Source organism: Cupressus sempervirens, chromosome 9, assembly GCF_028749045.1.
Source record: "Cupressus sempervirens isolate cs-2001-9-10 chromosome 9, ASM2874904v1, whole genome shotgun sequence".
NCBI classification, from domain to species: Eukaryota; Viridiplantae; Streptophyta; class Pinopsida; order Cupressales; family Cupressaceae; genus Cupressus; species Cupressus sempervirens.
In genome coordinates this window covers 77966590-77989875 of record NC_143126.1, presented here as the reverse complement: position 1 = coordinate 77989875, position 23286 = coordinate 77966590, and the positions used below count along the sequence as shown (strand labels likewise).

The window sequence follows — 23286 nt, the reverse complement described above, 5'->3', positions numbered from 1 at the left end:
ATTTCTGCATAAGTTGTTTATGATAACAAATGTTTTCATTAATGTTATTTTGATTGTTTGTAATGTAAGGAGCAAATTGTTGGACCAAAGATAAGTCTCATGCAAATGGTCTACAGAAACCAATCCATAATCATATATTCTAAGAATAAGCACAAATAACTCGACATAAATGAAGCTAGTGTATTTATATGATCTCATTATTTTTAAAATTTTAGTGTCAAAAGAAATTTTTATAATTAGCCTGAGTTTGGTGGATGAGGTGACAAGGACATGGGTCTTGTGAGAGCAAGTCCTTTTTATGGATTTTGGGGATGACAGCAGGACAGCTATAATGATATTTTAAATTTTCTATTTGAAAAATTAATTTTGAAAACCATTAAAGAAATTATTATTTAACATTTATATAAATATGAGAAAAAAGAATTGAAATTTATATAAATTGGGTCAATTTGATAATCAATTGATCCAGTGATCAGCTACAAGTATCCGAAATATAATATCATAGTATTCATCAAACTCAAGATATAAAGTGCAAATTACAGCTCGAAATAATGTTTGGCTATTATAACTCAAATACAATAGCTAATCAATTCATTGCCCAATGCAAATGCCGCAATACTCATTGCAAACTTGTACATTTGTTTAGCTTTAGCAATCAAACTTCACCAACCCTGCACTGTAAGCAGTGCTCATTACTCTGTCAGCTCCTCAAGCTTTACATTGTGTTATGCTGCTCAATTGTTTATATAGTCAGTCACAATGCAACCTATGAGATGCAAAGCAATATAGACAACTACAAGCTTCTTTACTTTCTTAGAGGTAAGCTTGTTCCACATGATGTAGTGGATGAAGTTGTGTGGAGACTAGTTTCTTAAATCTTTTGATAGTAGAGGAACTACAAATCAATGTTACAAAACTTTGAGTTGGCACCGATTTGGCAAGCTGATTTTTGACCTAGATTTGGATTTGGTCCTTAGACTTGGCCAAGACTTAGCAAGCTGATTTTTGACCTAGATTTGGATTTGGTGCTTAGACTTGGCCAAGACATGGCAAATTGAAAAAACCATTTACATAGATATTTTAAGGGATTTTAAACTTTTATTGTGTATTCTTCAGTATATAAACTTGAAAGGCAAAGAATTCATTAAATAGAAACCATCTTGATCGCATACACAAAGTATACATCAATAAGACGTGCCCAAAAGTGGATGTTAGTTGAAGGAAATAATATATTTTACTGTATAAGTATTGTCAACTATTTAGATGTGTACAACTCATGGACTGTGATTCTCACAACATTGAAACCAAAAATCACAATATCGAGTCATGAGCTATTATCGAAAGGAGCTTCTATCACTTACCCCAACATTGCTACTTCTCTGGAGTCATGCACTTGTAATTTAGAGGATTCAGCAAATGCATCTACAAAAATAGATGATTTTTGCTTTATGTATTTTGAAAATGGAGCAAGGTCTAGGGCAGAACATTGAGACTACATAGACCTTCATGGTGCATGTACTTTTTCATGATTTTATTGCTTTTAACCAACCTTATAGATTCTAACAAACCTTTCAATTTTTCACATAATGCTTGACTTTTTTTCTTTATGCTTTAGCATTTTAAATTTTTCTTTGATTTTCAATGACTTGGTTCAGTCTTCCTAGTAGTACTTATTGGGTGCTTTGCTCACAATTCCTTCTGTCTTTTTTGTGTATAACCACCTCAAGACTTTTTGAATCAGAGCAAGTCTTTTATCCATGCGACAAATTTGTGATATGAATGGCTACATGTATTGATGATGGAAGCCCATACGAATACCACCAACTCACTAGGTTCTCTTGCACCAAATTTTCCCTATCTGTTTTCACCAAAGTCATGTAGCTCATATATTTGGCAAATTTGGCCCACTAATGTTAGATTAACACAACTCCCTTTTTCATGTAAATCTTCTCAACGATCTTCATGAAATCCCTCTCCAGCTCCATGTCATCTATATGGCAATTCTGCTAGACCTTTACATATACAACTTGAGTTTCAATGCATGGGCAATTGTGTGCAAAGGAGTACTGAGTTTTTCTTAACTCAATTCAGAGTAAGGCTACAATTTTTTTTATAAAACTTCAAGTGCACCTTCTTTGTTGAAACTATTATTTGGTTTGTGCATGCTATTGATGCACTCATATATCTCAGCAAGGCTGTTATTGTCAAAGTTCCCATAATGGTTATCGTGAAAGTTCTGGGATAGGTTGGAGGTAATGTATTTGGTATTTGATTAAAAATGTATTGCTCTTCACCATTCTGTTCACTCTTCATCCTTGCTTTTTCTGTCCCAATTCCAATAGAATGAATTGGTAAGCACATTGGATTTCTCTGTGTTTAATTAATTGTTTCTAGGAGGCCTAAAGTGGTGTGTGTGGTGCTGGTGATTGCCAATAAGCTTTTTTACATCTCTCAAAATAGCTACAACTTGTTTGATCCCCTTACTAACCCAAACACACACAACACGATTGGGAAATACATAGAAATTGCAAGAACATAACATTGCAAGAATACAATTGCTTTCTATTATCTTTAATGAAATGCCATTATAACATTCAGAAAATAACATGCTACAACCACATGGGCATCTTCATTACAATAATTTGCAAGGCACATCCACCATATGCTTGACTAGAACTGCCTCTAGTAGTCTCTATTTGTTTTCTTTATTTTGGGAGGTTTAACCACCCTAGAAGGCTCTGAAAATTGTCACCACCTCTTGTTGAGGCAGACCATCTTTATATTATTTTATCCTACATTAGAATATGCCAAGAATATACCTCAAATGTGTTTGGAATATTTGAAGGGATTTTATTTTTTCTCCTAAAGTAGCACAACATTTCAAAGGCCATATCTTGTGAACCATGCACTTAATTTTCTATTATACTATTTTTGGAAAACTCTTGAAGCACTCTATAGCTAGGTTGACGTAGTGCTGCCCTAGACAAGTTTTGACTCCTTCCAAAGCCTCTAAGACCTTCAAACTTGAGTTCAAATTTTTTGTACCACATCATCAAAACAAAAAACTCAATATCATCAAAACCGGTCTTGATCTTGCCATGAAACTATACTGACAATGCTTAGATATCCAAATTTAACCTCCAAGAAAGTAAATGGAACAATCCATGTTTAAATGAAAAACTTACTAAGAGTAGTAAACTTGACAAAAATAGTAACCCTGCCCAAAATAGCCATAATTAAAAAGCTAGGCATATTTTTTTGGGTGATTCAAGATTGTTGTTACACCCTGGATGCATGTAAAAAGAGGCAGAATAGATATTTTTGAAGGTAACTTCAACTACAATTGGGGCTGCTCTAGATGCTTATGTGTCATCACTCATAATTTGCTCCACCTTATTGGATGAATAATATCCTAAACTGAATCTTTGAGGATTTGAAAATGGAACTTTGCATCTGCATGGTTCCTTGAACATTCAGTTGTTCTATGGAAGTAAGGCCCCTCCTTACATGTGACTGAAATATTGATGAGCGAGTGGTGTTTGTCTATCTATTTTAGACCCATGTGATACTCATTTGACTTTCATTTCCTGCATTCATAATTTATCTTGGAATTGTTCTTATCCAATAGAGGAGTCCTCAGTTTTGTCTCCCTTGTTCCCTCATATGAAAGCTTGGTTTGTGCTGTTAAATATTAACAGTGATATTCATACTGGTCTGAGAAGTGCAGAACGCACCTTAATCTTCTCCCCTTATACCATACAAAAGCATTATATACACTACACTTGACAAATAGGATGGGCGGCGGTCCTTGGCAGTAAACATGTTATGTGCTAACTATAACTAATTGTCATGTTAGTTAACGTTTTTGTTATCTCCTTCATAGGCACTGATTTCTACAAGTAATGTATGGGCTGACCTAGAGAGGGTCATGTCCCTTTAAGGGACATGCCCTTTGGTCTTGGTATAAGGGGTGTGCGTTACTATAGTTTAAGGACACACAAAAACATTGAAGTCTGCTCCTTAAAACCATACTGCCCTATACGAACTACTGCAGAGATAAACAAGTTTCAGAATAACATTTAATGTTCTGAAAATTACATTCTACATTCATAAAGAAGAAGAAGATCAGGACATCAATGAATAAAAAGGTATTATCTTAGATTTGAACCTATAGAATTTGCAGAAACTTTACATGGTATTGGAGCTCTCGTAGTCGAACCTAGGCTCTACAAATTAAATAATCAGACTTGATATATATCTAGCATCATTCTCCTATCTTCAATGGCATACACAATCAGACCCGAGGATAGGTTTGATGGGAAAGAACACTTTGATGCCTGGAAATTCAGAATCATGATGATTCTTGAAGAAAATGATGTAAAACAATTTGTTGATTCAAAACCCAGACAACCTACTGTTGAACCTCATAAATCTATCTGAAGTAAAAGAAATAGTAAAGCCATTCAAATCATATTAGATGGAGTGAAAATTGATATAGTACCCATGCTAATGAAATATCAAACAACATTTAATATGATGAATGCATTACTAAATGCATATGAGGTTAACAATGCAACTAGAGTTCTCGCATTAAAAGGGCAACTAAATCACATACAAGTAAAGAAGGGAGAATCGATGAATTCCTACTTCTTAAGGGTTGCCAGCCTAAGAGATGAACTTTCAAGTGTAGGAACCATCATTAATGATACAGAACTAACACTGAGGGCTATAGATGGATTACCAGATTCATGGGAAACATTCGCACACGGAGTACAAGTGAACTGTACAAACATCGCTAGGGAAGAAGATAACTATGATCCTAAGAATCGCGTATTGTATTCAACACTATCAAATGAAGTCTCAAATAAAGCATGGGTGATTGATAGTTGATCTTCTCGACATATTACAGGATACAAAGAAGCACTAGACTCTATGTTAGAAAAAGTTAATGGCAAAGTCACCATCGGTGATAATTCAACACATTCCGTTAAAGGAATTGGAAATTGCACCTTGAAACTAAAGTCAGGTAGTTCTCTACTTCTCTAAGGAGTACTCTATGTACCAGGAATAAAAAAGAATCTAATCTCGATTACAACACTGAAAGATGATGGACATAATGTTGCATTCATGGATGGTAAAGTCATAACTTGGGCTAAAAACTCCTCAATTAAGAAAACAAAATTGATTGGTCAGAGAAAAGGGTATTTGTATGAATTAAATTCAGAACCTAGTCGACCTATTCAAGCCTTAATTCATGAAGCTACGGACATAAATGAAATATGGCATAGAAGGTTAGGACATCTAAATTTCAAAACTTTATCAACTATGGAGAAGATGGTTACTAGTTTACCTAAACTAAATAAAGACCACTCAAGCATATGCAAAGGACTCACTCTCGGTAAGAATACCAAAAGTCCATTTCATGATAGCACTAGAAAAACTAACAATGTTTTGGAATTAATCCACCCAGATTTATGTGGACCTATGTCTATTTCTTCTCTTGGAGGATTCTGGTACTATATTTTGTTCATAGATGACTTCTCTAGGAAAACTTGGATTTACTTCTTAAAAGGCAAAGAATCAAAAGAAATCCTAAAGAGATTTAAAGAATTTAAAACCTTAACTGAAAACTTATCAGGACATAAAATTAAAACTCTTAGAACTAATAATGGAGGGGAATACACCTCAGATTTTTTTAAAAGGTTTTGTAAAGAAACAAGAATTAAGAGAGAGTATACCATTCCTTATAACCCACAAAAAAATAGGGTAGCAGAAAGGAAGAATAGACAATCATTATAGAAGCTGTTAGAGCTATGATATTTGATCAAAATCTAGAATATTATCTTTGGGCAAAAGCCTCTTGTACTGTTGTCTATATTCAAAACAAAAGCCCTCACTCCTACCTTAGAGATAAAACTCTTGAAGAAGTTTTTATTAAAGTTAAACCCAATATAAGTCATCTTACGATTTTTGGGTGCCCTGTATATATCCATATTCCAAAAGAAAAGAGAACTAAGTTAGAACCTTTCGGGAGGAAAGGTATTTTTGTAGGGTATAGTGAAACATCTAAAGCATATAGGATTTTCATACATGGACAAAAAAGTATTGAACTTAGTAGGGATGTAATTTTTGAAGAAGATTTATCATTCAAAAGAGCCCTAAGTTCTGAAGAACCCTCTCCTTTACCTAGTCCTGAAAGAAATATTGAATCCGAGTCTTAGAGGGAGAACATGGAAGAAATTGAAGATGAAATTCAAAACCTTAATTTTGAAGAAACTCAAAATTCAAAGAAAAGACCACTTTGGGCCATTAAAACAGTAGAAGTAGCACAAGGCTTTGCTGCACCTTCTGGAACAGTCAGAGAAAACAAAAGACCCAAAAGATTTTCTAGTTATACAACAAACATGAATGATTTGTCTAAATTAGAACCAACCAATATTTCAGATGCTATTAAACATACAACTTGGAAAGAAGCTATGACAGAAGAATACCAATCTATTATGAATAATGATGTTTGGGAAATTGTTTCAAGACCTAAAAGAGAATCTGTTGTTTCTTCCAAGTGGATATTTAAAATAAAGCATGTTGCTAACGGTAGCATTGAAAAATATAAAGCTAGATTTGTAGCCAGGTGATTCTCTTAGAAAGAAGGGATTGATTATGAAGAAGCCTTTGCGAGATACACCTCTGTAAGAGCAGTCCTAGCTATCACAGCATCGAAGGGATGGAAAGTACATCAGATGGATGTAAAAACAACATTCCTGAATGGAAAGATTACAAAAGTATATTTGGTGCAACCTGAAGGATTTGGAACTCATGATCCTAACATTTTTGTTTGCAGGTTCAAGAAAGCTCTCTATGGGCTTAACTAGGCTCCAAGGGCTTGGTATGAAAGAATTGATAAGTATCTCACTAGCTTAGGATTCTCCAAAAATGAAGCCGATCCAAATATATATTATAAAAGGGATAAAGAGGATATGGTAATTTTGATACTGTATGTTGATTTACTAATAACAGGTGATGATCATCTCATAAATCAATGCACGAAAGATCTAATTAAAGAATTCTAGATGAAAGACTTGGGACTCCTTCATTACTTCCTTGCATTGGAAGTACGACAGAATTCTGACAACATTATACTTAATCAAGGGAAGTGTACATTAAATATTTTGAAGAGATTTGGAATGTGGAATTGCAAGTCAATGTCTTCTCCAATGGAGACTAATCTACATAAACATAAAGAAGTAACAGCAGAATCACCTTCGATAGATTCTACTCTCTACAGACAGATGATTGGGTCACTTAAGTACTTGGTAAATACAAGACTTGATATTTGCTATGTTGTTAATGCCTTAAGTCAGTTTATGTGTGAGCCAAAGGAGATTCACCTAGTTGCAGTCAAACACATTATGAGATACTTAAAAGGCACTCTTAATCTTGGGCTTAAATATGAGAAAGTTGACTTAGATTTACATGGATTCATTGACTTAGATTAGGGTGGAAGTGTTAAAAATAGAAAAAGTACTTCAGAATGCTATTTCAGTTTAGGACCAACAATGATATCTTGGATATGCAAAAAAGAGTCTTTAGTAGGACAAAGTTCCACAGAAGCCGAATACATTGCAGCAGCGATGGCCTCTCGAAAAGTAGTTTGGCTTAGAAAGTTACTTGTGCGATTATTTGGGCAAGCCATGAATCCTACGATTATTCATTGTGATAATCAGAGTTTCATCAAGCTTTTGATGAATCCAATTTTTCATAACAGGTCCAAGCATATCGAAATTCCTTACCATTATGTAAGAGATATGGTAGACAGGAATACTGTAAAATTAGAATACATTTGCACTGCAGATCAAACAACAAATATTCTCACCAAACCTCTCTCTAGAGTGAAGATAGATCACTTCAAGAAAAGACTTGGTATGGTTGAATTGTAATTAATTTGTAGTCATTATTTAAGAGGTGAGGATCTCTGAGGTAATGAATATTTGTATAAAAGACATTATGAGAATGACGATTTCTCAGATAATGTGTTGAACAGTATAAAACTATTGTTAGATCTAGGTGAGTTCAAGAGCATTTGTGACATAAGCATTTCCATGCCTATGAATCACAACTTGGATAAAGGAAGAATTTATTCTTTAGACTTTATCTTGTGTTCTAGTAGATCTTAACTCAAGATCAAGTTGTGATATAGGATTGCCAGTTCCTATGAGTCACAACCTAGATAAATGAAGAATTTAATCGTTATTCGGATTTTATCCTGTGTGTATTGCAGTACATGCAATACTGACATCACTAGTATAAGTGATAAGTCATATCACAAGATGGCTATATGATTCAGTATCATGTGTTCCATGATACCATTTGCTTAGAAGATTTAGATAGATATAGAGTATCAATCTATGCTTATTCATCTAATTGATGATGCTAGATATGTTATCTCTTAGTATGATTATCAAGTTAAGATGGAGTGTTAAATTTTAACAGTGATATTCATATTGGTTTGAGAAGTGCAGACCGCACCTTAATCTTCTCCCCTTATACCATATGAAAGCATTATATACACTACTCTTGACAAATAGGATGGGCAGCGATCCTTGGCAGTAAATATGTTATGTACTAACTATAACTAATTATTATGTTAGTAAACATTTTTGTTATCTCCTTCATAGGCGCCGATTTCTACAAGTAATGTATGGGCTGACCTAAAGAGGGTCATGTCCCTTTAAGGGACATGCCCTTTGGTCTTGGTATAAGGGGTGGGTGTTATTGTAGTTTAAGGACACACAAAAACATTGAAGTCTGCTCCTTAAAACCATACTGCCCTATACGAATTACTGCAGAGATAAACAAGTTTCAGAATAACATTTGATATTCTGAAAATTACATTCTACATTCATAAAGAAGAAGATCAGAACATCAACGAATAAAAAGGTATTATCTCAGATCTGAACCTATAGAATTTGCAGAAACTTTACATGTGCAATGTTAGAGATGAACTCCTTTAAACAAACAAGGTGAGCAACATAGACTATAATGTTATTGGCAAAGATGGAAACGGACATATGTACAACTATGTTTGGATCTGAACTAAAAGCCTTATTTCCCTTTACACTTTAGTTAACTTGACACAAAGACAAGAACATTTACATGCAAATTTACTAGTTGTGGTAAGAGAAGCTGCTTGTGTAAGAGTAATAAAAGGTGTGGAGATGTCACTACTATACAGTTCAGTTACTTGAGGTCACTACACATTCCATCACTATGAATGTGTAGGAAGCTTGCACTCTTTATAAGAATGGTACCGTGTTATTCAATGGAGCAAAATAATTTTTTATTGAAGATGTCTCTTTGACTGAGCAATTTTGTTAGACATCTATTCTTGTCGCAAATTGCTACAAAAGGGACTAGACCTTCTTATTGAATGGACCCTTGGTATGTTATTTCAATAATTTGGAGGGGCAATCAAAATTGACAAGACTTCCAATTAATTTACTTCTTTTAGTCTTCCCTTTGGCTGCCTTTATTCCCTGTCTCACTTGCACAATGAAATGTTGGTTTTCCCAATATGCCAAACTCCCCATTTCTACTTTGGCTAATGAAACTCATTCTAGCATTGCAAAAGACAAGAAAGCTCAAAAGGATGCAAGGTTCAATTTCTATTTCTATACAAGGATTTTCTATCTATTTTTCCGCAGGTTTTATGGGTAATGTTTTCTTCTGCAGATCACTTAAACACAGAGGCCTTCAATGTCTAGACTCTAACATGATTGACCCACAAAGGCATCCAAGTTTTCTCTTTCAATTATTCGAATTTGAATTAGATCCAGGCTCTTGGATTCCTTGTTTACGTGCCTGGTCTCCTTTTAATCTGAGAAGATGAATCAGAGAGAGGAAAGGGGCTCATTTGTAAAAGAATCAAAAGGGGACATAGAAGGTAAAATAATAGAGAGTAGTCGTAGAGCCTCTAGAGAGAGTTCATCACAAAAGGTCACAAGGTTTCAGTTGGTAATTCTGGGCAGACTTATTTTGATATTGAAATGATCCAGGTTTACCCCAAATATGTAATAATTTATAGGCTTAAACCACATTGATGTTAAGTGCAGTTATAATGTTTTGAGGACCTTCACAATCATGAAAACTAAGTTGTCGGTTCAGATTTGGGTACTGATTCAGGTTTGAGATTTGGGTTCGAAATTTGTTCAAATTGTTTTGGGGTTGGGTTTGGATTTGTTTAGGGTCCGTACATACAAGAATATTTTAAAAAATGACAAAAAAAAAAAAATATATATATATATATATATATATGTACATAGATGCAGGCAGCAAATAATTTCATACACCACTATGCTAATAGTAAAGCAACATAGAAAAATACACCACCATGTCAATGGTTCAGTTGAAAACAACACTGTCAACGTTAATAATCAACGATCATAAAAAACCATCAAATAAATCATCATCGTTCTGCTGTCGCGAATATGAAGCACAAAAATTAATGGTATAGGCCTAGTTAAGGCAAAGATTGTCATCGTTACCATATTGTAAGCTTCATACATCAATTATCATACTAAATGATTGAAAGTAAGCAGCTTTGGATCAGATTGGATGAAGCCAAGCAAGCAGGCTTTGGATCTAGAATTATCCATAGTTTGCTGTACATGTTAGGCTATATGCATGAATTGAGTGGTGTATTACATACATTCCATAATAGATGTGTGGCACTTCTATACATCTGGATTCCTCTTCTAAAGTAGCATTTAATTTAAATTAAATATGATTAGTTATTTGAATCTAATCATGTGCTTAAGTCTACTTTGGCCGAAAAAACACTTTTTGAAAAAGTAAACATTGGGTGTTTTTCAACTAAATTCTCTCAAAATTCTCCAAAATTTTGTCCGTGTTCCTCTTCAGCAAACCAAAGTCACCCAAAAGTCATCTGAATTCTGCCTGGGTTCCTCTCAGAGAATTCCCAGCGAAATTCAGTTTCTGTGGCAGACTTTTGACAGGATATGAGAAGGACCAGGTTCTTGAGAGAATTGAACTAGGAATTCTCAGGTCCAGGAGAGAGTCTTGTAACTTAGCATGAAAACACGTAGAAATGGGAAGTTTCAGTCTCATAATTGATTATGTATTATTATTACACTGCAGTTCATTTTTTGAGTCGACCTTTTCTTGACAAAAAACAAAGGCTATTACCATGCACAATGTAAATAAGCAAAGGGATATAAATACAATTTTGATGACTTTCTTTTGCATGCTAAATGGATTAACTTTAATTTTGATATGAAACAGGTGGAGTATCTTCCAGTCATCTTTCCACCAGAAAGCAAAATGGCAAGTCCTGCCTTTTTTGCAAAGAAGGTAATTGCTGAATCTTGAAAGTGCATTGGAACAATTATATCCTTTTTGTTGATTTTCTGTATTCTCTTGACATTAGTGTTGATTTTTTAAAACTATATACATAAGATTTATATAATGCTTTAGGATTTCTTGTCTGTCCTATAAGCATGACTATTGAGTTTAACTAGCCTATGTGATATTTTCTGTTGGTAAGTCTTCCATTATGATGTGGTATCTTGGGTAGCTTTGTTTCATCTGTCTGTGGGTTGACAATCTTGTACACAATAATAGGTAATTTCATTTTTATTTGTTCTGGATCAATTTGTGTAATATTTTAACATGTGCTGAATGGTAGATTTTTGTTGTGTTGCTCAGTGTAGCTGGACACAACAGAAAAACATGTGTAGAGCAGTTCATTTTGGTGATGCTTGGTGGTAATATTAGAAGCCAAATCTTCCGTTACTAGGAATTAATTCTAGTTTTGGGCATGCAATTTTCTGTTATTAGGAACTAATTTTAGTTTTGGGAGGGTTGATATTCTGTGTAATTTGTTTAATGTTCTCTTTTTATGTTACCAGTTGGGGTTCAATGGTTCAGTTTACAGGTTCAGGCAAATATAATTTTCCTGGAGTTGAATTCATTTTGTGTTCATCAATGCAAAATTATATATAAACAGAAATATATATATTTTTGCAACAGTAATTAAGTTCAAAATATAGCACCATACTAATGGTCAAATAACGTAGCAATACATAAGATTGAGGTAGGGCAGGTTTTGCTCTGGGCTGAGAGGTGGGGATAATGTCTCAATCTTGACTGTTATGAGATATATTAAAATTCAAACAATAATGTCAAGTGTCAACAATCAGCCATCTGGGTGGGTGGCTCATAGTCAACATCAACTTCAAGTGCAGCAAAGAATTGGAAGCATCCAACTGGGTCCACTTAGGCTTGATAATCCACTTCTTTGTCTACCCTTCTTTGTAGGTACCTTGATTCCGTGTAAGGAGCCACAAATATGCATACACAACGCCAAATCCTCTGCCTTTTTAGGTGCCGTCCTTTAAACATTATTGAGTGGGTGAAGTATGGTCAATAGAGATTAGTTGAGGATTATAATGTTTTGGACTCAATGCAACAGCAAGAAGATGTAATTGAGTGGTCATTTCTACCATGATTTGGTGTAGTTCTTTTTAGAAATTTTCTTCAAGATCTTGCTCTTTTGCATTTATGATGGCTTTCATCTTTTATATCATTGAGTTGATGCCATCCTATCTCACCCATACAAGGCCTATCTAATTTAGTATAATGGATCATGCTTATTATGGGCTCAGTGGAATTGTGGAGATACTCAAACACGATCCTGCAAAATACCATCTAGGATCATTTTCTTACATTCTTGTTACATAGGGCCTAGAATACCTCTTCCCTTTTGTTTTCTTCAGCTTTCGTAATGAAGGTACAATGATGGTTGATGCACTGCATTAAAGATACATCTATTAAGGTCAGTTCATTGTGTTTCTCTTTGTTAAGTATAGCAAGATTAGCTATGGTATCAATATTGTTTTGATACACTTAAGCTCATTGGTAAAGGCAATCCTGCATTGTCCTTTCCTTCTAGTTCATAGCCTATATCCTTAAACTCTTTTATCACTTGAGTAATGATTTCTTTTGCCTTTCCAAGCAACTTTCTCTGTTTGATTAAGCTTTTCTGTATCCATTTACACTTCCATTTTAGGCTCTTGATCTATGTCCTATAAGGAGCGTCGTGTGATGGTATTATATATTTAGCAATTGCCATCCAACCTCATATCAACAATCTCTTGTAGTAACTTGACGATTGACTTATGTGTCACTCCTCCATTTGACACACCATTTCTAGCTATTTTCAATTCATTACAAGATCTACTCAAAGTTGTCAATAAAAGGTAGGCCTCTATCCTTCAAATCCTTGGTCGACTCTTGGGCAATTTTGTTGAACTTTTTGTCAATCTATAACTATGAGATCAACTCCTCATTATTAGATTTTGGATCCAACATGTCTTGGTGAACATTTGGGAGTTGAGTAGACAGTTGGCTCAAAAGGGACTTCAAGCACTTGGCCAATGCTTGCAGTGTGGTCTTCAAATTCTTTTTATCAAATTTATTCTTCTCCACGCTATCCATGACTATAACAATCGAGACAAAGATATTGTGTAAATCTGCGACAGTACTAGGATGCCCCATATCTATCCTAGTAATATTGAAATTAGTTGTTGTGTTGTTTCTACAAACACATGATTGGATTCATTGCTTTCAACGAAGCAAACAATGGTTTTCAATTTCTTCCTTTTAGGAGGAAGGGGAGGTGATTGCAACAAGTCAAACATAACATCTTTGGAGGACTACTATGGGCTTACAATTTTCCGTTCTAGACAAAGTTGTTTCTAGACATGAGGTAGAAGACAAGGTTTGGAAAGCACTTTTTAATTGTTGGGAGCGGAAAATAGAGTTCTTCACTAGAGGAATTTTATTTATAAATTGAGTAGAGAAAGGGAATGCAATTTGAGACTTACTAGTTGTAGCGTCTTGTTGTTGTGTATCTTGAGCGATTCTTTTACCTTTTCCATCATTCCTCTGCTCCTTACTTGATTCCCCACTTTCCTAGATCAAGTAGTAAACCACCTCTGCATGTTGGCTTTGGATTCTGATCATTTTTGGGAGGTTCTTTATCCCCACCTTTTGATTGTTTGCACTCTTTGGAGGTTGTATTTGTGTCATGGTGACAATGGGTAATGTGCTTGGCTATGCTGAATTGCTTTGAGTGCTCCCACTAACAAAGATTTCTTGTCGTTTCCCTTCTTTGTTACACATGTTTGAGTTCTCCTAATCACCACCTTTGTTCTCTTGTCAAGGTTATCTTCTTTTGGTAGACTTCAATCAATAGGCCCAGTGGTTGTGCTTGTGCTTTTGGAGTGTATGTATTTTGTACTTCACTACCGAAATTGTGTTCAAAGCATTGGAATTCATGAATTGTATATTCCCAGATGAATGGGGAATTGAATGCCCACCCTCTTAATTTTGTGACACCTTTTGTGTACTTCACAAATGTGTCTACATAATTCAACCATGATAATTTTATGATCTAAATAATTGGGCAAGTTTCATGGAATATCATTGATACCCCCGACTCTGAAATAAATGAAGGTTGGAAAGTGTATGAAGAAATTTCCATAAGTTTGAATAAGAGCAATAACCTCAAGAGAAATATTTTGTGTGGGGTGACCCTGCATTTCCCTCACTAATTTCATAGTAAAATGTACCATTGCTCCTTCTACAATTAGAGTAGCTATTTTGTGGTTGTATGCTAGGGTAGAAATTGAAAATCTGTATATCCTCTTCAAACTCTTGGAACATAATCCAACCCAAGCCAATATTGAGTACACATTAGGGCATATAATGAGTAGGAAGATGTAGAAATATCCATTCAAGGGTAATCTGGTGATCTTTTCTTGTAGACGATCGCTAATCAATCCAACCTAGTCTGAATATTCGGTTCCTGCCCAGATGACTTGGATGAAGAAAAACATCCACTTGTGTAGATTTAGGGCATCTTGCAGTAAATTTGCCATATCTATGATTTCTCCTTTAATGAAGGTTTCATATATAGTGCGAGTTAATTTAAATTGTCTTGACCTATGTGGTCAAAACCAATCCCTAGCAATTGTATTCCTATGTACTCGCTTTTTCTTGTTGAATTATCATTATGACAATACAAATTCTAAATGGTTGCTTGGTTTAGCTTGACTAGAGCTCAATCATTCTCACATATCTTGATTGTTCTTGTATTGGGATCTCACTATTTGATGCACTCCACTACCAAATCAATGCATTGTACAACTATCGGGAACCCTGTGGCTTGTAGTAACCCACTCTCCAACCTTTAGGTGATCAGGTGCCTATTTCGATTTTCTACTCTAAACTCAAATTCAACATAGCTTAATTTTGGATTTATCTATTTTAAAAATTCTGCCCTAAACCATTTAAATGATCATACCTTGAATGCTTAAACGTCATGTTTATATCCAATTCCAATTAAGTCTTTAGAAACTTATGTTGTCACAATCCATCTCCAATTATAGATCCAATTGAGCTATGTTTGGCCAAGGAAATGAGGCAAAATCGGTTTTGATGGCTTCATAGAGAGAATTTTGTGCCTTGGCTTTCTTCCCAATGTCCTTTGTCGCAATGAATTACAAGAAATGAATTTTATGAAAGAAGGGAAAGTAATTGATGTCAATCATTCAAAAATTTTATGCTTGTATTTGTCACACAATCTTGCTAGAATATCTTCTATGTCACATTTTCAAAAACTTCTATTCACTTATCTTGAATTAGCTAACAGTCTTGAAATTTGTTTATAAAAAAGGTTAAATAATATTTATCATGTTTTATCTTTTCCTTTTGAATATAGATTTTTTCAACTTTGGCCTCGTACTCCTTTCAATTCATGTTCTTTTAATGTGGGACTCAGACTCCGCGTACACAACTTTCCTTTGAATTATAACTTCATCTCCTTCCCGACATGGAAAATCTTTTGTCAAATGAAATGTTGGGGGTTGTATTGACTTATTGAACCTATAGTTATGTCCAAAGCATTGTGTACACAATTTTGAAGTCTTTGCCAAGTTCTGACGGTGCTCTTGGAATTCAATCAATCTTCTTTATAAACTTTAAACTCCATCTCCGTAATTGTAATCATTGTTCAATTTGGAATGTTGGGCTCCGGTGGGAGTTCTTGAACCAACATTGAATGTTGATATGCAACTATGAAGTAAGAAAACTTGGAGATAGGTCAGAACAAATCATATAAAAGGTAGTGAATGCCATTGTGGTGTTGGGGGTTGACGGAGGAACAAAACTTAATACAATAGAAGTCAATTGCATTTTGAAGAGCTAAGACTTAGTCTTGTCTAAATAAAATGACGAGGCCCAACAAATAGTTTTCAACTTGAACTTGGAAACTTTGGAAGGGACCTTGGGCAAAGATACAAAGGTGGACTTGATAAACAAAAAAGGACTCTGTCAACCTTAGTGTCCGATGCGATGTTGTGGACGGACGCAGGGAAATAGAACCTGAAATTGACTATGAAAACTTAGAGATACAAGGCTTTGACTTTTCATGCACTAGTTGTTGGATCTCAATAGGTGTCCTATGTAATGCTGCGTCAAGGAACCTAACAGGACTAAGTTTAATTCCACTAAGTTGGATAAGTTTTTTTGTTGTTTATACCTTAGATTATTTTTCTTTAAGCATCTTAATTGGCTATTCAAATCTATGACCTATCCTTAAGATGTGCTTATTAAATACATTATTCCATAGCAAGATACACTTAATAAATAGGAGATAATTTCCAGAGTAAGTTAAATTGTGATATTGCTATCAGTATTTAACTGTGTGATTTTGAGTCAAACTCATTGACCCATGTTTCATGAGTAGTGATTCAACATGAATCCATCTCTCGTGAGAATAAATGGAACACTTAGCACTCATTGGATCTAGGTGTGCTCACAGGGGTGAAGCACCGGGACTTCCTGGGAGGTCACCAATCCTAGTACTACTCCAGCCTGAGCGCGCTTAACTACAGAGTTTCCTCCATAGTTAAACCCAAAGCTCGCACCTAGATCATAGGAGTGAAGCACCGGGACTTCCCGAGAGGTCACCCATCCCAGTACTACTCTAGCTTGAGCGCGCTTAACTACAGAGTTTCCTCCGTGAAGCACACCCAGATCCAATGAGTGCTAAGTGTTCCATTTATTCTCACAAGAGATGGATTCATGTTGAATCACTACTCATGAAACATGGGTCAATGAGTTTGACTCAAAATCACACAGTTAAATCTTGATGGCAATATCACAAGATACACTTAATTATCAAAGATTTATTGGTGCAAACATACCGCTTATTAAGCAAGTGAAACACAACATTATAATTGCAAGAAAGCATCACAATACCTATACCAAGATTGATTTACAAGAGAGAGATAACATCCACTTTTCCTCTGTAGTTTTTGGAGATTGCAATATGCAAAATCTCATTCCTATCTACCTAACCTTTATACAAGTCTTTTCTTTTAATACATCCATAGTCATCCCTTTTACATTGTACAACAAATTACATCATATACAAGTATCAAGAACATCTTCAAATATCTTCAAAGCACTATTAAGCATCTTCATGAGAAGTACTCCAATGCTAAGCCATGAATAAGCCTCAAATTTTGTCACCCAACCATGTGGATCGTAAGGAACCAGCCCCCAAGCTAGGAGACAAACCATGATCCAAAATGGCCTAAGTTTCTAGGACTCATTTCCCAAAAGAATAGCAACAAAATGACACAAGGTAAAATCCAAAGATCACAAAGGACCACCAAGGGAAAAGGCTTGAGTAAAGGGGTTGTAACCTCATCTAGGTGAGTGTCATCGTACCTTCCCAAAGTGTTGGGATCAACCTCCCGGGCATAACGCCATTCTTTGTGGCCAGAGCAATTTTTGGCCTAGACAATTTCAGTTGCGAGCCAATCAGAATTGTTTAAGTGAGGTTTCCAGACACTATTTTAAGAAAGTCAGCAGGCTCAACATTCTTGGCATTTGAAGGTTGGACTAGGAGCGTCTCTTCAAGAGCTTTTCGACGAGCTATCACATGCATATCTGAGTCCATATGATTGGAGATTTTAATGCCTGAAGATTTAATTGATTAATTAATAAAATGACTTTATAAAATAAGTTCACATTATTAATTATCAGCTTATTATTATGGGCACTTTATTTCCCTAGTGGAAAAAGTATTATTTTATAAAGGAAATAAGGAAATGGAAATGGGAATGTGAAGAGTCACTTGTTTGTAAATAAATAAAAGGGAAGATGAAGCTTATTTTGGATCTACTTGGTTTGAGTGATTTTGATTTCACTCTTTCTTAGAGAATTATTTTCAAAAGTTTTAACTTTCAGTAGGTGGTAGGACGGAAACTAATGCAGGAGCATTGAGCTCAGATTTGGTGGACCTATGATTTGCACAGTTAGGGATGTATTTGAGGCATATTGGGAAACCTTGTTCTTAGTGTGCGTAATGATTGGAGCAATTGTGTTGGAGTTAGAGCCATTTTGGTGGCTACTAGTAGCATGTTCTTGATTTAGTGGTAGGCCTTGGAGATTGTTTTCGTGAACTTTGATCAAACGGAGTTAGTGTGTGCGCTCTTGGATTTGGATCGTTGGATGGCACATGGACCTATGCCTAAGTGCGCGTACTCTTATGTGTCATATGAGTTAGTTATGCATAGTAAACTTGGGGCTTGTCCTAAGTATTTAGTTATTTCATGTATTTAATGTTTGTTGCCAAGACGACTTGTGGCTTGAGGGTTTATTTAATGTAACTTGCTAGGCCGACCTATGTCGTGGTTTAGTTTAAGTAGAGGGTCTTGTGAAATCTAGAGTCATTCAATTTAGTATGGAGTAGCTAAGAGGAGCAAAGTTTAGCAAAGCTTGGGAAACTAGAAGGTTGCTTGGTGGCTTGTGAGCTAGATTCTTCTTGGGGTTTTCTATGAGATTGTGAGTTTGGGCTAGCTAGAGGTTGGATCTTGCGAGGTCGTGCAAAATTATTATTGTAATTGCTTATGTATTTGGTTGTAACTCGAAAGGCTTTACAACAGAGCATGTTAGATGTAAACCTTATGATTCTATTATGAGAATTGGTTTTGTTTTGGATCTAAATTTCTGTGTAATTGTTTATATTCTGCTATGTGGTTATTTACAGGGGGCTAGGATATTTCTTTTGGGGATTCTCCTGCATTGCACTACATCAAGTAGTAATAGAGTTGGTTGACCTTGTGTTGGTTGATCTTGTGGTGGATTCTTCTTCTTGGAGTCGTAGATATCTTTGTTGTGAGGTGGTAGATGGAAGTTCTAACTTGCAATTGCAAAGGACTTGCAAATGGATCTTTTGGTTGTAAAGAAACCTTGATGTGAGAAAATGGAGTTTTCCTTGCGTGAATAGATTGTCGAGTTGAGGTAGGTTGTGAAGATGGAAAGCAGACCGTCGAGTGGGTGGCAGCTAGAGTCTTGCAATCAGATCACTGATGTGAGGTAGTTGCACTTTGAGAGGAATCCATCTTGGATTGAAATTGTTGAGAGGATATTGAAGCTTGGTTTGAGTTGGAGTCTATTGATCAGGAAGGAAGTTGTATGGCCTGTTAGCAGGATTGTTCAGAGAAGAAGACACTTTGCTATTAAGGACGAGGTAAAGGATGACTTCGCTAAAGCTAAAGAAGATATGTGTGGTTCGTTTTGTTGATCAATTTGTGGAGTCTAATATGAAACCTGCAAAGCAACTTGTGGTTGTTGTTCAGATACTTGAGCTTACCAAAGAGGTTCCTAACCTTGCTGAGACTGGAAAGGAGATTAGTTTTCATGATCAATTGATTTTGTCTAGCATGGAAATTGTAGAGCATCTTGTTGGGAGCAATGAGATTGTCGATTATGAGAACTTCCATATGGATGAGGATATTCATATGGTTGTTGATATGAATCTGAATTCATATGTTGTTGCTAAGAGGATTGTAATGTCACCTTCTCCGCGCTAGGCCTACTAGCGCCTTGTTGGTCTATCTTTCTATCCAGATAGGCTAACGGCATTAATTGGAGGATGCCAACTAGTCACAGGATTCTATTTGGTTTTGTTGGGGAGATATTTATGTTGTGGAGCTTTCTATAGTTAAGTCACTTTATTTTATAAAGTCATTTTATGACTTGAAGTCTATAACAAAAGTAACTTAAGTGACTAAAAGACGAAAATGACTTTTATCTTTGTATTTCCCCTCATATCGAGGTTATATAAGCAAGGAGTTTCATTGGGATTAGCACCATGAAAATATATCAATATATTGAATATGAAATCGGTTGCTTAAATGTGATTGGCATTCTTAAGGACAAAACCCCTTAAGAAGTTTGGGTGAGTGGACGTAGCCCTAGTTTCTCTTTGGAGTGTGCACACAAGTTTAGGTACGGAAAGTGCAGTATAGCGTTTTGTCTCAGTTCACTTCCCTTCGGTTAGCAGTGAGGAATATTTGAAGTTTTAGTTTACAATAACAAGGGAAAAACCATAGAATCAATGAATCACGATATAGGAGAAAGGGAGAAGTATGTGAAAGAGGACAGGGCCAAGGTAAACTCTAGTTCTTGTATATGCACTATAGACTAGAGGTGGTCGGGTGATTGGGAAGGAGGACAACGATATACTGTTGTGGCTTATAGTGTGGGAGTGGAAAGTAGTGTGAGGCACGAGTTACCTCCATACCGGTTGGGAGATAAGCCCAGGTCTTTGCTATCCGTCACCAAATGCTGGAGGGTCCGACTCTGTGATAACAGATAGCAGAGCGACATTAGGCAACACAATCGTTATCCATCAGCCTTGCACATATCGAGGGTGAGTGGAGTATGCCGTAGGGAAACAAGAAAGCCATAGTCCAGTCGAGCAACTCCAATTATTAATTCCTATAGTAGATGGGAGTGTAGGAGTAGCATTCAAAGCTGGGAGTTTCAGAATTCAAGTCCAGTAAAGAGCAGAACAAGGGAAGTCGTATAGACAGCCAATCCACCAGCGATCACAACCATGTTCTTATTTTATCTTATTTTTGTATTGTGTTCGTGAAGTCAATATTGTTTTTAACAATACAGACCTTGAATATGAATGTATGAATTTATCCTGTAGTTATTCCTGCAAGATCAATAGTATGTAAAACGTATTTGGTCTAATGTATTTGGAGAATGATATGACTCCAGAATTGCTTTCTTTCAAGTTTTCATAATTTATTGGATTTTTAAAATCATATTGCTGTATTACTGGAGTTCAGATTCTTACAGTGTTATCAGAGCCACAAGACTTGTCAACTTGTGGGTAAATTATTGAAGTTGTAGGCTAGTTTAAACAGGAAAAATGTCAGATAGGCATGAATAGGAAACAATATAATTTTAGTCACATCTGACCTGAACAGGCAAGATCTTCAGACCAGATTGATATTTGAGGACAGTTATTCAGTTGATGAGGATCTAACCTTTGGGAGAAGCATATAGGTTGAACATGTTGAATAGATTGAATAGGGTGAACAAGTTGAATAGGTACAGATCATTCAAATGATACATGATGGGAATGAACAGGAACGGGAAACTTTGCGGGCTATTAGAGATGGATAGAATAATATCACTATTGCACTTCAACAGCTTATAGGTGCTATGCAGCAACTAGCTTCGACTCACAGGAGAGCATCGAGTCATCACAGTGGAGGTGGTAGTGTGGTAGGATCACCCCGAGCTGCTAGGGCCCCCACATAGAACACTGACATGCCACTGATGCCGAGGAAGAGGTAGCACAACCCACGGCACCAAGCTTACTTCTGGATAATGTTATGGCTATGTACAATGAATGGGATTTGTTCCCTGATTAGATTAAACAAAATTTGACCTTTATTCAATACATGAATAGAAAAAGGGAGTCAGAAAGGACACAGAAGGACAAGAGGCCTAGGGCACCAAATAGAGACTTGAAGCATGCCATGAACAAGTTATCTCTACCCAATTTTGATGGCACCAACAAGACATCTACTAGGGCTTGGATCCACAAGTTAGACACGTTCTTGACCGTCAAACCCATGTCGAAAATAGAAGCCATTAGATTTGCCACGATGCATTTAGAGGGAGCAGCACATGATTGGTGGCACCATGGACTCGTCACCTAGGATCATGGTCTCATTACATCTTATGAGACTTTCAGCTCTAAGCTAATCACTCGTTTTGACAGAAAGGACATTGAGGTCTACTACAAAGATTTGACATAGTTGCGACAGGGTGGATCTTTAGATGACTTCATTGACGAGTTTCAACAGATCTCGGTTATGATTCCGGATATGATGAAATAATGTAAGGTAATGTTGTTCACAGAAGGTTTATAGGACAGATTTAGAGGTTTGGTCAAGGTCCTTAAACTAGGCACTTTGGATAATGCTATTAAGATCGCTCATGATCTGAATTCACTTGCTTTGATACTACAACCTCCTAAGAAACCTTATAAGGGGTCTACTTCGTTCCAGAAGAACAAGAATCAACATAAGACTTCCCCTCTCAGGTTGGACTTTGAGACATGGAATGAACTTAGGAAGAAGAAGCTATGCTTCACTTGTAAGGAGCCATGGACACCGGATCACAGATGCCTTGGCAAAGGTAAAATACATTATGTCAAGGTTCTCTCGGAAGAAGAGGATAAGCAACAAGGGGGCAATGACATTGATGGCAGCGAGGTGCAACCTTCTAAAGAAAGGAAGAAGGAATCCACTCTGGGATAGTCTCCTATCATAGCTTCTCTTACTAGCGATCCCATGGGTCACCCCTTTCACTTGAAGGGTGTAGTTAAAGGGCAGCGTATTGTGTGCCTTTTGGATATAGGTGCATCCCATAATTTCATAAGCACACACGGTATGAAAGAGAAGGTTACAGGTTGATGATATACCCAAGTTCGAAGTTAGGGTAGCAAGAGGTGATAGATTAAGGTGCACAGGGAAAGTGCTAGAGCTCTCAATTCACTTTGGTGACTATCTCTTAGAGGCACATTTTTATGTAGTTGACTTTGATGGGTTAGATGTAATGTTGGGTAGGCAGTGATTACAGATTGTCGGAAGGTACACAGTTGTTCGTGATAAGATGCAGCTAGAATTCTTATAGGATGGCTGACAAGTGATTCTAAAGGCCATGCCAGAGGGTGAACCCAAATTGATTTCAGCTCACAGGATGAAGGCTATTACGAGGCATGATGACATGGAGTGGGCAGCGCATTGTTTCATTTCCTCTAAGATTTCATTAGGTTTAGGACATCAACGTCATGTTGACATTTAGCCAGTGCTTGATAAGCGCAAG

At 36.1% G+C, this 23286-nt stretch overlaps 1 protein-coding gene across 1 annotated transcript in view; it reads left to right on the top strand.

Moving 5' to 3' along the window:
• The window catches only part of LOC149537701 (lysophospholipid acyltransferase LPEAT2-like), a 136358-nt gene that overhangs the window by 37608 nt on the left and 75464 nt on the right, over positions 1-23286 (top strand). The window contains exon 6 of the mRNA XM_089799076.1: positions 11299-11367. Coding sequence (XP_089655202.1) covers positions 11299-11367 — 69 coding nt within the window. The remainder of the gene's footprint in view (positions 1-11298; positions 11368-23286) is intronic.